At 46.9% G+C, this 17178-nt stretch overlaps 2 protein-coding genes and 1 long non-coding RNA gene across 6 annotated transcripts in view; 1 reads left to right on the top strand and 2 right to left on the bottom strand.

Moving 5' to 3' along the window:
- The window catches only part of LOC123725427 (uncharacterized), a 20965-nt gene extending 13291 nt beyond the window's left edge, over positions 1 to 7674 (top strand). For 2 of the 4 annotated variants that reach the window (XM_045690846.1, XM_045690845.1), the window contains exons 2-3: positions 5329 to 5810; positions 6461 to 7674. In XM_045690846.1, the coding sequence (XP_045546802.1) occupies positions 5458 to 5810; positions 6461 to 6683 (576 nt within the window). In that variant the 5' untranslated portion in view covers positions 5329 to 5457 and the 3' untranslated portion in view covers positions 6684 to 7674. Of the gene's footprint in view, positions 1 to 2990; positions 3013 to 3949; positions 4182 to 5328; positions 5811 to 6460 lie in introns of those variants that run through there. The other 2 variants (XM_045690847.1, XM_045690844.1) reach the window with 2 other exon arrangements.
- LOC123725428 (uncharacterized) lies at positions 817 to 2618 on the bottom strand. The gene is made up of 2 exons (XR_006757893.1): positions 1986 to 2618; positions 817 to 1709 (listed from the first exon to the last, which is right to left on the bottom strand). It is a non-coding gene; the product is annotated as an uncharacterized lncRNA (long non-coding RNA).
- On the bottom strand, positions 7628 to 17178 carry pi4k2a (phosphatidylinositol 4-kinase type 2 alpha). The gene is given in 9 exon segments (NM_001173732.1): positions 7628 to 8698; positions 9488 to 9547; positions 9649 to 9782; positions 9975 to 10074; positions 10268 to 10326; positions 10493 to 10646; positions 11605 to 11736; positions 12264 to 12464; positions 16743 to 17178. Coding segments are annotated over 9 exon segments (1341 nt in total). The 5' UTR covers positions 17082 to 17178; the 3' UTR covers positions 7628 to 8536.

Genomic DNA, 17178 nt, shown 5'->3' with positions numbered 1-17178 from the left:
ACTTGGCTTTCGAAGACCTTAGAAAGGCAGGGTAGGATGGATATAGGTCTGTAGCAATTTGGGTCAAGAGTGTCACCTCCTTTAAAGAGGGGGATGACAGCAGCTGCTTTCCAATCTATGGGAATCTCAGACGACACGAAAGAGAGGTTGAACAGGCTAGTAATAGGGGTTGCAATAATTTCGGCAGATAATTTTAGAAAGAAAGGGTCCAGATTGTCAAGCCCAGCTGATTTGTAGGGGTCCAGATTTTGCAGTTCTTTCAGAACATCAGCTGAATGGATTTGGGAGAAGGAGAAATGGGGGAGGCTTGGGCGAGTAGCTGTGGGGGGTGCAGTGCTGTTGAATGCAGTAGGGGTAGTTAGGTGGAAAGCATGGCCAGCCGTAGAAAAATGCTTATTGAAATTCTCAATTATAGTGGGCTTATCGGTGGTGACAGAGTTTCCTATCCTCAGTGCAGTGGGCAGTTGGGAGGAGGTGTTCTTATTCTCCATGGACTTTACAATGTCCCAGAACTTTTTAGAGTTGGAGTTGCACGAAGCAAATTTCTGTTTGAAAAAGCTAGCCTTGGCGTTTCTAACTGCCTGTGTGTATTGGTTTCTAACTTCCCTAAAAAGTTGCATATCGCGGGGGCAGTTCGATGCTAATGCAGAACGCCACAGGATATTTTTGTGTTGGTTAAGGGCAGTCAGGTCTGGGGAGAACCAAGGGCTATATCTGTTCCTGGTTCTAAATTTCTTGAAAGCAGCATGCTTATTTAAGATGGAGAGGAAGGCATTTTTAAATCAATCAGTTCCAAATCAGTCCCACATTTTAAAGTAGTTAGAAGACACAACTATCATTTATTTTTACGTCTCTAATTTAACAGCAAAGAGGACCCTTCAAATCATTTTCTATTTTGGCTTTGTTGAATTCCTTCTTTGTCATCCACAGACAATGAATGGGAGTAGTGCACAGCGTTGTACGAGATCTTCAGTTTCTTGACAATTTCACGTGTTCATCCTCTTGATCCATCCACCTGTCTTCTTTGTTAGTCAGGTCTGACCCCTTCATCCCTTAGTTTTTTCCTGTAGTCTAATTTAATATACCAGGCCCTTTCTAATAGTGTATAACAGACTCGTTAGAACTTTGACCACACACCCTCTAGATGCCCTCTATCAAATCAAAACTGGAATTTTTCCTCAAAACAAAAATTGGAAAAGTATGCTAGACATTTATAGAATAAATCATACCTAGTTTGATATTTCTGTGACTAACAGTGAATTAGTTATTGGTTTATAGTTCTTTAAATTGCATTTTATAGATTTCTATCAAATCAAAACTGGAATGTTTACTCAAAACAAAAGGTTGCTAAAGTATACAGACATTTATAGAATAAATCACATACTGAGTTAGATTTTTCTGTCATAATCTGTGAAAACGGTATTGATTTATATGGCTTTAAATCATAACGATGTGCGCTGAGAGTCGGGAAGCAAGTTCAGGGAGTGAGTGAGTGTTTTAATAAAATAAACGGAACATAAAGCAAACCAAGAACCTCGAACAACGCACTGAGACGAAACAGAAACAATGACGCCTGGGGAAGGATCCAAAGGGAGTGACATATATAGGGCAGGTAATCAAGGAAGTGATGGAGTCCAGGTGAGTCTGACGACACGCAGGTGCGCGTAACGATGGTGACAGGTGTGCGCCATAACGACCAGCCTGGCGATCTAGAGGCCGGAGAGGGAGCACACGTGACAGAAATGGAATTTTATAGATGTTATGTATTTCTATCAAGTCAGACCTTGAATGTTTACTCAAAGCAAAGCTTGTAAAAGTATACTAGATATATATAGAATAAATCATACCTATTTTGATGATTCTGCAACAAACTGTGAATTAGTTATTGATTTATACCGCTTTAAATTGCTTTTGGCAAATGTCTGTTGAATGTTTGATGAATGTCTGTTGAATATCTGAATGTGTGAATATAAAACCAACTTTACCTCGGTTTCCTTGTTTGGGTGTGTCTTCACTTTCTTGTTTGGCCGTAGATGGCTATTTGAAGAGATCCAGAAAGGCTACTCAATAAATGTATTTTGAGTGCATGCGAGCATACCAGTTCGGTTCGCCTAACTGACTTCGGCTAGACGCCAGCCGAACTGAAGCATACGGACGCATTTACCCTGTCTTACACAATTTATTACACACTGTTATGATGATTGTAGATAAGTCCGTGGAGGAGGAACTGCACATGGATTAATTACACTCCTGATGGTTTCTTCCCCTCTGCTTTGAGCAGGGTTGCCAGGTCTAAATTAAATGACAATGACCTCTCAAAACCCTCCCACAGGGTCTGAAAACTAGGTCTACATTTCTGTTGCAGCAAGAGATGATTTGCCACATTTCTCCAAGAAACCCTTTCCCATAACGTTACCTAGCGAATTAAGAAGGAATATCGACGTAATTTGTAACGACAGAAGAAAAGTTTTCCATTAAAATGATTATTATTGCGTCCTTAATAATATGTCCCAAGGTAAAATATGATTTGCCCTTATTAAACTCACCACAACAATGGATGTCTGACTTGTTTGACTGCAATGATTAAGCAATAAGGCCCGAGGAAGCTTGGTAGGTTAGATGGCCAATATACCAAGGCTAAGGGCTGTTCTTAAGGCACTTGACAGCCCGCTTGGAGTTTGCCAAAAGGCACCTAAAGGACTCTCAGACCATGAAAAACAAGATTCTCTGGTCTGATGAAACCAAGATTGAAGTTTTTGGCCTGAATGCCAAGTGTCACATCTGGAGGACCTGGCACCAAAACCTGCTCTAGAGTGCACAGGACCTCAGACTGGGGTGAAGGTTCACCTTCCAACAGAACAGCGCCCTAACCACACAGCCAAGACAACACAGGAGTGGCTTTGGGACAAGTCTCTGAATGTCCTTGAGTGGTCCAGCCAGAACCAGATCAAACAACCTGACAGAGCTTGAGAGGATCTGCAAAGAAGAAAGGGAGAAACTCCCCAAATACAGGTGTGTGAAGCTTGTAATGTCATACCCATGAAGACTCCAGGCTGTAATCGCTGCTTCAATAAAGTACTGAATACTTCTGTAAATGTGATATTTCAGTTTTTTTTTTTTTTATACATTTGCAAAAATGTCTAAACCTGTTTTTGCTTTGTCATTGTGTGGAGACTGATTTAATATAATCAATTTTAGAATAACGCTGTAGTATAACAAAATGTGGAAAAAGTCAAGGGGTATGAATACCTTTTGAATGCACTGTAGGTGTCTCCATAATGACAATCTAAATAGCCTACTATACAACATGTAAAAAGTTGTCAAGGAGTGTGCTGCTCTGTCTTCATAAATCAACTGCAGCGCTCTCTCAACACACACACACACACACACACACACACACACACACACACACACACACACACACACACACACACACACACACACACACACACACACCCCCTTCCGGCCCCAATTCCCTCCCCACCACTCTGTCACTCACTCACTTCAATTCAAGGGGTTTTATTGGCATGGGAAACAAATGTTTACATTGCCAAAGCAAGTGAAATAGATAATAAACAAAAGTGAAATAAACAATCAAAAATGAACACACTCAGTAACAGCCTGCTCACTGCCTGATAGTCAGCAGCAGGTCCCAGTGAAATATATATAAAACAATATCATACAAAATAAAGAGTAATGCCATGGCGGCCGCCGTACAATTTAGAGGTAGCCCAGAAACTTGTCTGCGACCAATATAGTTTCACCGCGGACATGGCAACCCTGGCTTTGAGGTAAGCACACGCGCCGATGACGTCAATGTCAGATCACACCTTGTACACTGTGTGATCTGAACAGTTGCTGACGCGTCTCTCTCAAAGCCTGTGATTGGTCAGAAAGGGGTAGCCCTGGTCGAATGGGAGGGGAGTGGTGAGTGTCCCAAGTGCTGCTATTGGTTGTCGAGAGAGAGAGCGAGACAGAGAATGAGATGGTGAGAGCGAGAGTTCATTGTGAGGGCTCAAGCGCACACTACACAGAAAAACTTTGTTTGCTTCTCGTTTTTGACAGCAGAAGAAGGCTACTATAAAGTAGCGGAGAATGTCAATTTCATGTCTGCGCAGTAGGCTACATCTCCTCAAAGCCTGAGCAGGTGTCATGTTTTACTGCGTTCACTTGCTGAAGGGGTAAGAGTTTTTAATCTCTATGATGCTGTCGCGCAGCAAATCCGCTTGACTAATAGTTCATTGGTTTTGTTGTGCAGGTAACGTTATATGTTGATTTACAACACGTCATGCTATTTTATAAGCATTATTTGTACGTTATTGGTAGGCATACTATAAGCAAATATGTTCGATCATGAAACATCTGGCGTCCCGCAGCAAACTGTTCGCCAAAATGAGCAGATTGCGTTTCGCTGCGGGGTGGGTAGGTCGATTATAATTCCAGACAACATTCCCGCATTTCAGTGGCTCCCCCTGTGACTGTCAAGCATAATAATGATTGTTGGTCCTTGATGTAGGCTATTATCTATGATATTCATCAAGTTACTCATTATGTAAACAATTGGTCATTTGATATACTACTTATAATTACATGATTTACACTAGGTTTACTAATTTTAGCGCATCAGACAGTGTCATGCTTCATTGTATCTGTGGCCAGCCCTGTGTGTATGAACGTTAAGCCATGACCTAGCCCTAATAGACACCAGCCTCTCCTCATTAAACTCTTTATGCTCTTTGAGTGAGAGGACGTTGCTTTATTTAACCTTTGCTTTCACTTTATTTCTGTCAACATCAGTATTTCAGACAGTGCCAGTTTTATTCTAATACAACTTCCTATCTTATAGTTCAACTATATTACAAATGTCTCACTGTTGCTTAGTAACAACACAAAGGGCCTCAGTCCAACATCCACTCTTTATCCATTGTTGGAGTCAACAACCAGCTTTTAAATGTTCTGTTCTCCCCTCTTCTCTCGCTCTCTCTCCTTCCTCTTCCCCTCGCTCTACTCTCATCTCCTCCCTCTCTCTCCTTCCTCTCCTCTCCCCCCTCTCTAATCAGGCTTACACTGCATGTGTGCGTGTGTATCCTTGACAACCTACAGAGTGTCTTTGGCTACATCCCAAATGGCACCCTATTCTCATGTAGTGCACTACTTCTGACCAGGGCCCAGAGTGCACTATATAGGGAATAGGGTGCCATTTTGGGATGCAGACATTGTGTGGTCTGAGGCCCAAGGATAATGCTGTCATCCCACAAACAGAGTATCTAGGTTGCTGGGCAGGGGCTAGCGACGTTTAGCTAATGATTGATGTCTGTTTGTTTGCAGGTGCTGACGGAGTTGTCTTGGAATCCCTCTATTCTTTCAATCCATCTCTCATCAACCTGATCTCCCTCCTACTACCTCATCCCTCCCTCTCTCCTCCTCACCCCTCCATCTCCCCCCTCTCAGAGGGTTATGGAGGACCCGGAACCCCCCTCTGTGGTGGATGGTCCGTCCCTGCTCTGGCAGCCTGAAAAGAGGCGAAGCAGGAAGTCGGGATGTTCCAACATCTTCGCGGGGGTAAACCTGCGTCAGCTAAGACGGCTGTTCCACGTGGCCGGGGACCGGGACGCAGAGCAGCGGGCAAGACTGGTGTGGGGCAGAGAAGAGCGAGACAGAGGGAGAGAGGGAGGAGAGGAGGAGGGAGAGATGGATGCAGGGCTGGCCCAGGCGTTGGTGGGGTTCAGGGTGAGCGCCAGAAGCAGGAGTGGTATCAGGACGGAGGGACACAGAGAACCCAAGTTGCTGAAAGCATTTGGACACCTCAGGTAAGAGAGAGGAGAAAGAGGGGGATAGATGGGAGAGAAAGGAGTGAGAGACGGATGGAGAGAGAGAGCACAACGAGAGAAGGAAAGAGGAGACAAAAAGAGACATAATTAAAGAGAGTGGAAACCAGGTCAAGGGTATTTGGTCAACAGACAGATCAGCTCAAATCCTTTAACTACATCCTCCACCTGACTAGACAGACTCTCCACATTTAACTTCCGTTTAACTGACGGATCGATTCAATTAGTTGTAGTCAGGCTTCAAATGATCTCTATGGTCTCTTCTTCTATCCCATGTCAGTGTTTGCACATCTGAGGCCCTATGTATCAAGCATCTCATAGGAGTGCTGATCTTGGATCAGATCCCCCATGTCCATCTAATCTTATTCTTTGTGATCCAAAAGGCAAAACCTGATCCTAAATCAGCACTACTATTTTGAAAGGCTTGATACATACAGGCCCTGAAGCAACCGCATAGGTAGAAGCAGGGTTGGGCCTGAAATACCACTTCGTTGTTTCCATTGTGACACTGTTTTAAATAGACTTCCCTCTCTCCTTCCTTCCTTCCCTCCCTCTCACTTTCCCTTCTCTCTATCCCTCACTCTCTCCTTCCTTCCCTCCCATTCATGCTCTCCCTCCTCCTCTCCTTCTAGGATTAAGGAGGGTTTGGACCATGAGGAGGACAATGAAGAAGAGGACCCCAGTAATATTGGAGAGCTGGACCCCCTCCCCGGGGGGTCGACAAGTGCAGAAGGGGGCGCCCCGTTGGACGCACAAAGGCCCTCAGAGAGACCCCATCTGGAGAGGCTGGGGGCCGCGACGCGGCAGGGGGGAACCAAGGACCCAGAACGCTACCTCCATCGCATTCTACACTGAGCCAATGGAGAGAAATGAGCGCTGACCTGCTGAACTTAAAACATGTCGTAAAGCTGCTCTGTGATTGGTCCTTTTTCCATTCCCACCAATCAGAGCGAGGTGTCGTTCAATACAGAGTTGCTATGTGTGGAGTTAAATGAAGTACGTTTTCGACCAAACTGTCAACCTAACCTTACTTGTCAAGACGTTGTCACTTAAACCAAAGGAAGGGAGAAAACTGGCAACATCACAATGACTGTTTGAGAACATTATAAACCCTGCTCAGTCACTGTTCACTGACTGATCAGAGCAGACAGACCGATCTACAACACTATCGGCAGGTGACTATGGCTGTGTTCGAGAGCATCAAAACGACTGCAGGTGACTGTCGAATCTACAAATCACCTTGCATCAAATAACTCATTATTTATAGGTCAGTTACAATTTACCCATGCTACATTGCGGTTTTGACCCTCTCGAACACGGCCTGTGCGTGGCCCAAAAATCCCAAAGGCATGGACTTCGTAGAAAAGCCAGTAACACTAGAAAATTCTTCTCTATAACAAAGCTATACCTGGTAGATAGCCTACAACTAAACCTGAAAGGACTTGGATAGGTGTAAACAACATGGTAAGACATTTACAGAGCATTAACTGTCATGTGTTTTGCATCATATGATGTAAAACACATGACAGTTATGACTCTGTACTGAAAGTGGTCCAACAGTGGACTAATGAATAAAACTAAGATTTAGTTGGAGTGAATTATCTGTTTAAGGGTTATGGTTGACACTTAACATGCACATCTGTCAAAGTAAACTTGCATATATGTATTTGTGTGCATAGGTTTGTCTGACAAATAGATTAATGTCCTCACAAAATAAAGTGGGGGGGAAAATAAGAATAAAGTCTTCTCTCTAAATAAAACATTTATCAAAACAAACGACAAGATACATGATATTAATGTAATAGTTTTGTTATAATCTTTCATTAAATATATTACATACAAATTATACAGTGCATTGTCACAATACATTTCAGGTCAGTTAGAATCTGTGGCAACAGCAGGAAGTCCTGATAGTGTGTTTTCAAAAAAACCGTGTCCATCTTTCTCCCACAAGTCAGAAAAATGATTTAAAAAATAACAACAGAAATCAAAGTAAACAGAAGCGATGGGAGACATCTTAAATGTATTCGACTACAGAATGGCAGAGAGAAATCGGATCTACTTTTCCCCCTGTTATTTTCAGAAAGGAAAAGATGCATGTCTTTCCAAATTAAGGGGGAAAAAGTAGTAGTTTCTCCAAATGTGGCTCCCTAAAACTTCAACACGCTGCAGTACCTTGCAGTTCCTCATCCGAAGACAAAGGGGGCAGTAGAGAGCCGTGAGAGCAATGAGTCCGCATGGCTGCTGCTGTCCACAGCGTGGCCGTCATAAGGAATGCAACACCACCTCACCCAAACGGGGGAGAAAGAGAGAGAGAGGCTTTAAAACTGCAGTGGCTGAGCTAAGCGTCTGCTTCCCAAATGGAACCCTATGGGCCCTGGTCAAAAGTAGTGCACTAGGGAATAGGGCTCCTTTTGGGACGTAGACTGTGTGCAACTCCATAGAAAGGGAGTTTACTAAGCCCATCATATAGACTCCATTCCTTATAGGAAGATATATCATCATCGTCGTCTTTGACATCCACACAAGGCACAGAGACAAACGGACGGAGTGATATGCGTTCTCTTCCTTTGTCCTCAGTCCTCCTCGTCTTCCTCAGTCATTCTCAATACCTTCTGTCCGTTGGGGGTAGGAGAGACTCCTCACTCGTTTGCCCTTTACACACATACATTTGACGTACACACTTGCTCACTCCTCCTCCTCTTCCTCTACCACCGGGTGAAGAAGGGTCTCCTGCTCTGGAAGCTCTGTGTGTAAGACTCACTGTTGGCCCTCTGTGGTGCTCTGGCTGTTTCTACTATAACTGGAGGCATCTGGACAAGCTGGAGGGGGGTCTTACTGTCCTTCAGAGCCTGGCTGAGGTTTAGGATCTAGACCACCAAAGGGGGGAATGAGAGAGAGACCGACAGGTTAGATACTCTCCATAAGGGCATGACATCTGTGATTGTGGGTCAATTGTGACTGACTGATCTACAAAGAATGAGAAGTTATTTCTAAATAAATAGTTATTTCCAAGTTAACTTCAATTAATAGCCCAACTTTTATTTGCTTCAATCACTGAACACGACCGGCGCTTATTAGAGACAGGCTTCTATTTCCTTAATGCGCACAGCTTTTGCCCAATAAAAATGTTGAGAAGACTACCACGCGGTTTACTGTGACCAGTATAAACAGAGTAACACATCCATCGCAGGTTAGGCTTGCAGAGACTGCCTAGTACCCCCAGAGTTCATGTTTCAGCACCATTCTCTCATTCAGTCTCTCGTATCGGCTATAGTTCGGCCGACCACGTCAAACATTTTACATTTACATTTTAGTCATTTAGCAGACGCTCTTATCCAGAGCGACTTACAGTAGTGAATGCATACATTTCATTTCATACTTTTTTTTTTCTCTACTGGCCCCCCGTGGGAATCGAACCCACAACCCTGGCGTTGCAAACACCATGCTCTACCAACTGAGCCACTGCTGTCTCATCCAATGACGTTTCTCTGCTTTACGTTACTCACTGACTTTCACTTGTAAACAATTCATCTAGACCTGGATTTTATTTGCTGAAATGTGTGCCGATTCCCAGGCGGCGTTTAGACACACTGTGTTTAATTGAAGTTTTCCGGGATATATTATTTAAAAAGAGGCATGGCATATTTAAAACATACCTGTCCTCTCATAACAGCTATCTGCCTGTGGAACTGCCCTCTGTCGAAGCCTGGGTCTTTCTGCAACAAACAGGTCAAGGGTCAAAAATACTCAAATAGAAACACCATCAAAGATTGGATAATCAGTTCAGTTTGAAGTTTGCTCCCTTCCTCCTCCTCACCTTAAACAGTTCGTACAGGTCTTCCTCCAGATCTTTGATAAAGTTGGGATCGGCCAGTTTGGGCAGAACCAGCTCTCTTATCTCCTGGGAGAACGGAACCTTGGCTTGGGACAGCCACGCCCAGTAGAACGGGTCTACGATTGGTCAAAAAACGAATAAACTTTAGTAAGAAATGCAATGATTGGTCACAGAGAAGGTGCATCTCTATAGGGTGCTCTGCGATTGTTCAGTGGGAAAGTGCGTCTCTACAAACTGCTCTGTGATTGGTCAGAGCATCTCTACAAGCTGTTCAGTGATTGGTTGAGGAGGCAGAAGGCGGTGCTTACAGGCTCTCCAGGAGTCGGGGTGTTTGAGAGGGAAGGCCAGTCCGTTGTCTATAGCAGCTAGTTGGATGATAGGATCCTTCACTACTACCCAGTCTGTGTCCTGGACAGAGAGAGTGGAGGGGAGAGAGAGAGAGAGAGAGAGAGAGAGAGAGAGAGAGAGAGAGAGAAAGAGAGAGAGAGGTGATACACAGGGGGGTAGACGGAGAGATGGAAAGAGAGCACTCTGAGTCAGACATAAGTGCATAAGAGAACACGGTTAAGAGATTTCGGTTCCTATTCTGGTGTGTGCTTACCCTGCTTCCCTGGTCCATGGGACAGTCATATTTTAGAAGCCAGTTATCGTTTCCCCGATCTGTGGAGACAGAGAGGTGTTACAGTTTAATGTACCTTCCACATCACTATTTCTTAAAGGGATTGACATGACACATATTCACACAGGTGTCAGCCGGCCTGCTTGTCCTTCTTCACCGCCATTGCCTTGGTTACCTATCATGGTCCTATCATCCAACTTTACGTACCTGTATTCCTGATGATGTAATCAAGGACCACCAGCCTCTCAAACTGTAGTTGCATCTGTCTGTTGGTGTTCTCTGGCAAGGGGTCTGCCTCAAACCTCCGCAGCCAGAAGTCTGCATCCTTAAAGCCCTCAACGAAGATCTGGAATGAACCCAACTGGAGGACAGGAGGGAGAGAGAGAGACAGGGTGGGAGAGAGAGAGACAGGGTGGGAGAGAGAGAGAGAGGGTGGGGGAGGGAGAGAGAGAGAGAGGGTGGGAGGGAGAGAGAGAGAGAGAGGGTGGGAGGGAGGGAGAGAGAGAGAGAGGGTGAGGGAGAGAGAGAGACAGGGTGGGAGGGAGAGAGAGAGGGGTGGGAGGGAGAGAGAGACATGGTGAGGGAGGGAGAGAGAGAGACAGGGTGAGGGAGGGAGAGAGAGAGACAGGGTGGGGGAGGGAGAGAGAGACAGGGTGGGAGAGAGAGAGAGAGGGGTGGGAGAGGGAGGGAGAGAGAGAGGGTGAGGGAGGGAGAGAGAGAGGGTGGGAGGGAGAGAGAGAGAGAGAGGGGTGTGGGAGGGAGAGAGAGAGAGAGAGAGGGTGAGGGAGGGAGAGAGGGAGACAGGGTGGGAGAGAGAGCGAGAGAGGGTGAGGGAGGGAGAGAGAGAGGGTGGGAGGGAGAGAGAGAGGGTGAGGGAGGGAGAGAGAGAGAGAGGGTGAGGGAGGGAGAGAGAGAGGGTGAGGGAGGGAGAGAGAGAGGGTGGGAGGGAGAGAGAGAGGGTGGGAGGGAGAGAGAGAGGGTGGGAGGGAGAGAGAGAGGGTGGGAGGGAGAGAGAGAGGGTGGGAGGGAGAGAGAGAGGGTGGGAGGGAGAGAGAGAGGGTGGGTGAGGGAGGGAGGGAGTCATCATAAATCTAGAGGAAATCACAGATCCTAATGGAGAAGTTTTAGAGTAAAGTCTCAACTTTAAAACTTTAATCTGCTAAATCTCTTTACTTCAATTAAGGATTCACTTTAAAAACCCTTCATCCTGCATTTCCCTCTTGGCGGCCTGTAGTTCTAGTACAGTATGTAACCTAAGTAGTGCACTATAAAGGGAATAGGGTACCCTTTGGAACACAACCAGGAAGCAGCAGACGTACCTTGGGAGGCAGGCCGATCCTGTGGAAGTGTTGTCCCACTTTGGGTACCTTCTCCAGAGCCAGCCTCTTACCCCTGGACTTGACCCGGTCTATAGCGTTATAGTTAAACGTCTCACTGGCCAGGTACACCACCTAGTAGAGATACAGAGAGAGAGTGAAGGAAATCAAGAGAGAACCCTGACGCAGGACCTCCCAGTACCTGCGTGTCTAAGTGTGTGTGTCTAACCACTACCTTGGCCCCGGGGACTATATTTAGTTTCTGATCACCCAGGCTTCAGACAGACAACCCTGGTTCAGGTGTGTGTGTGTGTGTGTCTCTCCCTACCTTGGTCCTGGGTACTATGTTAAGCTCTAGTTTCTGGTCCACCAGACTGGCCCCAGCCTCAGACAGACAACCCTGGTTCAGTGTGTGTGTGTGTGTGTGTGTGTCTCTCCCTACCTTGGTCCTGGGTACTATGTTAAGCTCTAGTTTCTGGTCCACCAGACTGGCCCCAGCCTCAGACAGACAACCCTGGTTCAGTGTGTGTGTGTGTGTGTGTCTCTCCCTACCTTGGTCCTGGGTACTATGTTAAGCTCTAGTTTCTGGTCCACCAGACTGGCCCCAGCCTCAGACAGACAACCCTGGTTCAGTGTGTGTGTGTGTGTGTGTCTCTCCCTACCTTGGTCCTGGGTACTATGTTAAGCTCTAGTTTCTGGTCCACCAGACTGGCCCCAGCCTCAGACAGATAACCCTGGTTCAGGACTAGACAGTCCCGTCCAAAACAGCAGGGACAACACAGCTTCTGGAGCCACTTGGTCCACTTTGGGTTCAGCTGACCGTAAGGCTCCTCGTTCTTCGGCTTGAACACACCGATGATCTTCTACAGAGAGACAGACAGACAGATTTAGGTGGACATTTTCTAATTGCAAACTCACCTGTGCTGTGAGCAAATGTAACATTGGTAAAAGATGGGATGAGTGAAGTTACAATATGCAGAGGAGACAGAGAGAAATTTCTCCACAGGTGCTGCATGTTAACTACTACCATGCTTTATACTGTACTAACACTGTTCTGTTAACTAGCTCTTTGCTACCTTCTCCTCCCTCCTGAATCCTCCTCCCTCTCTGCGGATGACTTCGTCAACCATTTTGAAAAGAAGGTTGACGATATCCGATCCTCGTTTGCTAAGTCAAACGACACCGCTGGTCCTGCTCACACTGCCCTACCCTGTGCTTTGACCTCTTTCTCCCCTCTCTCTCCAGATGAAATCTCGCGTCTTGTGACGGCCGGCCGCCCAACAACCTGCCCACTTGACCCTATCCCCTCCTCTCTTCTCCAGACCATTTCCGGAGACCTTCTCCCCTTCCTCACCTCGCTCATCAACTCATCCTTGACCGCTGGCTACGTCCCTTCCGTCTTCAAGAGAGCGAGAGTTGCACCCCTTCTGAAAAAAACCTACACTCGATCCCTCCGATGTCAACAACTACAGACCAGTATCCCTTCTTTCTTTTCTCTCCAAAAACTCTTGAACGTGCCGTCCTTGGCCAGCTCTCCTGCTATCTCTCTCAGAATGACCTTCTTGATCCTAATCAGTCAGGTTTCAAGACTGGGCATTCAACTGAGACTGCTCTTCTCTGTGTCACGGAGGCTCTCCGCACTGCTAAAGCTAACTCTCTCTCCTCTGCTCTCATCCTTCTAGACCTATCTGCTGCCTTTGATACTGTGAACCATCAGATCCTCCTCTCCACCCTCTCCGAGTTGGGCATCTCCGGCGCGGCCCACGCTTGGATTGCGTCCTACCTGACAGGTCGCTCCTACCAGGTGGCGTGTTGAGAATCTGTCTCCGCACCATGCGCTCTCACCACTGGTGTCCCCCAGGGCTCTGGTCTAGGCCCTCTCCTATTCTCGCTATACACCAAGTCACTTGGCTCTGTCATATCCTCACATGGTCTCTCCTATCATTGCTATGCAGACGACACACAATTAATCTTCTCCTTTCCCCCTTCTGATAACCAGGCGGCGAATCGCATCTCTGCATGCCTGTCAGACATATCAGTGTGGATGACGGATCACCACCTCAAGCTGAACCTCGGCAAGACGGAGCTGCTCTTCCTCCCGGGGAAGGACTGCCCGTTCCATGATCTCGCCATCACGGTTGACAACTCCCTTGTGTCCTCCTCCCAGAGTGCTAAGAACCTTGGCGTGATCCTGGACAACACCCTGTCGTTCTCCACTAACATCAAGGCGGTTACCCGATCCTGTAGGTTCATGCTCTACAACATTCGCAGAGTACGACCCTGCCTCACACAGGAAGCGGCGCAGGTCCTAATCCAGGCACTTGTCATCTCCCGTCTGGATTACTGCAACTCGCTGTTGGCTGGGCTCCCTGCCTGTGCCATTAAACCCCTACAACTCATCCAGAATGCCGCAGCCCGTCTGGTGTTCAACCTTCCCAAGTTCTCTCACGTCACCCCGCTCCTCCGCTCTCTCCACTGGCTTCCAGTTGAAGCTCGCATCCGCTACAAGACCATGGTGATTGCCTACGGAGCTGTGAAGGGAACGGCACCTCCATACCTTCAGGCTCTGATCAGGCCCTACACCCAAACAAGGGCACTGCGTTCATCCACCTCTGGCCTGCTGGCCCCCCTACCTCTGAGGAAGCACAGTTCCCGCTCAGCCCAGTCAAAACTGTTCGCTGCTCTGGCACCCCAATGGTGGAACAAGCTCCCTCACGACGCCAGGACAGTGGAGTCAATCACCACCTTCCGGAGACACCTGAAACCCCACCTCTTTAAGGAATACCTAGGATAGGATAAAGTAATCCTTCTACCCCCCCCCTTAAAAGATTTAGATGCACTATTGTAAAGTGGTTGTTCCACTGGATATCATAAGGTGAATGCACCAATTTGTAAGTCGCTCTGGATAAGAGCGTCTGCTAAATTACTTAAATGTAATGTAAATGTAACTACTACCATGCTTTATACTGTACCAACACTGTTCTGTTAACTACTACCATGCTTTATACTGTACCAACACTGTTCTGCTAACTAGGAGAGGAGAGAGGGTGAGAGTAAAGGGGGCAATGAAGGGAGGATTGAGAGGTAGACAGAGTGACCCAGAGTTCAGGGATAAAATACTCTCACTTCTGTGTTAAATCCTGTGACTGTTTGCGAATAGCACAGATCCCTAACACACGTTACTGTAGGCCTCGGCTCACAGATCCCTAACACACGTTACTGTAGGCCTCGGCTCACAGATCCCTAACACACGTTACTGTAGGCCTCGGCTCACAGATCCCAAACACACGTTACTGTAGGCCTCGGCTCACAGATCCCAAACACACGTTACTGTAGGCCTCGGCTCACAGATCCCAAACACACGTTACTGTAGGCCTCGGCTCACAGATCCCAAACACACGTTACTGTAGGCCTCGGCTCACAGATCCCAAACACACGTTACTGTAGGCCTCGGCTCACAGATCCCTAACACACGTTACTGTATGCCTCGGCTCACAGATCCCTAACACACGTTACTGTTGGCCTCGGCTCACAGATCCCTAACACACGTTACTGTAGGCCTCGGCTCACAGATCCCAAACACACGTTACTGTAGGCCTCGGCTCACAGATCCCAAACACACGTTACTGTATGCCTCGGCTCACAGATCCCTAACACACGTTACTGTATGCCTCGGCTCACAGATCCCTAACACACGTTACTGTTGGCCTCGGCTCACAGATCCCTAACACACGTTACTGTAGGCCTCGGCTCACAGATCCCAAACACACGTTACTGTAGGCCTCGGCTCACAGATGCCTAACACACGTTACCGTAGGACTAGAAAGTCCTGGCCTCGGCTCACATTTCTGCAACTGAGGCTAATAACGTCCTACTGTTGATTCTGTGGCGACCCTGTGTTTATATGTGCAGATATCGACTGCCACAGGAGCATGTTTCATGGCAGAGCAGATATCTACGCTTATAAACACAGGGTCGCTACAATACTATAGACAGACCTGGCTGAATACTGGTAGACAATGGGCTGGTTTGGAATTACACATAAAGGAACTGAAATCTGGTGGATTCCCCCACACGTCAGGACTTCCAAAGTCCAGGGAGCCACTTCCATTTTTAACCAAGAAATGTGACCGCATCGTGGAGTTTCAGATGATGATAAATGTTGGGTAAGTTGCTACTAGTACTAGGTCTATGTCTATGCACCAAGTCACCATAGTTGGCTTCTCCCTCATGTTTCTATCCAAAGATTAGATTTTGGTTAGAATTCTCTAGACTGGAGCTCAATCAAATAGAAAGAGCACTATTTTCCATCACAACAAAACCTCGTGACAATTCACCACTATTACCAAGAGTGTGTGGGTGATTACAACCCCATGAGTTAAGCGCAACAATGACTGATTGCCGATGCAGACGGATAGACTGTGTTGCGTGGGGGCTGTGTGGGAGTGTACGTGTGTGTTCGGGCTCTGGTCAAAAGTAGTGCACTATATAGGGAATACAGTGCCATTTGTGAGTCATTTGTCCCTGCGTTACACACACACACACACACACACACACACACACACACACACACAGTCTAGCCGTGAGTCGAGGCCAACACATGAGAGTGAGTAGAGGGCACTAGGCTCCTCAGCTGGTGTTGCCACAGTGACACAGCTGTTCCAGATAAGAGATTGGCTAGACTGTAACTGGGTCAACTCTACTGTATGGAAGTAGTCAATACACAACACCAAAACTAGGCCATATTGCAGAGAATAAACAGTACAATGGAGGTTGAAGTTAGAAACCTGTTTCCCCAGGCGGTTTCTCCGGTGGGAGGATATATTTACAAGTCATACTGAAGGAAATAAACCAGAGGCCTTGTCCACTTTTAGAGTACATAGTGAGATGGGAGGAATTTACCTGCAATAGTGTAGCCTTCTGGACAATAAAAAGACGCACAAAACATCATTACTCAAGGATGACAACTAATGGACTTGTCAATCTCATTGTTGTCATTCATAAACAATAAATCAAAGTGTTGTACTTATCTTTGATATATGCTAGCTAAATATGACGACATGAAATCCATAGTTGCTTAGGTGAGCTAGCTAAATCGATCGATTGTGATCTCCTTTTCGATGCTTTTCGCTCTTTCTTACCCCTTGTGAATCTTTGACAAAGTAGCTGCCGCTGGATCCCTGGTAGATTCTCTCCGGATAGATCCCTTCGTCGATGGCGCGTTCCGCCTTGCGGATGATCTCTCGAAACTCGGGATCCTCCGGGAAGTCGTTTCTATGCGGATCCCGCGGTGAACCTCCTCGGTCCCGGTCCAACAACGGCTGTCTCTCCCGGCTGCGCTCCGGACTCCCGGCCGGGATGCGAACCACCGAGCCCGGCGTGCCTCCAAATCCGCCTCGGGGACTGGTGGGCTCGGTGGGGCTGAAGCCGAAGTCGTTGGAGTCCCGTAGCGGGGAAACCAACGGACTAGTTTCGTCCATACCGGGGTACGCGGAGGAAAGATAGGTAGAGAGAAAAGGGGGAAAGACGAAGGGATGCGCTTTTGTGTTCAGGATATTTACCGATAATGTAACGTCA

The sequence above is a fragment of the Salmo salar genome, chromosome ssa12 (genome assembly GCF_905237065.1).
Source record: "Salmo salar chromosome ssa12, Ssal_v3.1, whole genome shotgun sequence".
Lineage (NCBI taxonomy): Eukaryota > Metazoa > Chordata > Actinopteri > Salmoniformes > Salmonidae > Salmo > Salmo salar.
Note: the sequence above shows the minus strand (reverse complement) of the source record. Positions and strands in the feature narration are given on the sequence as shown.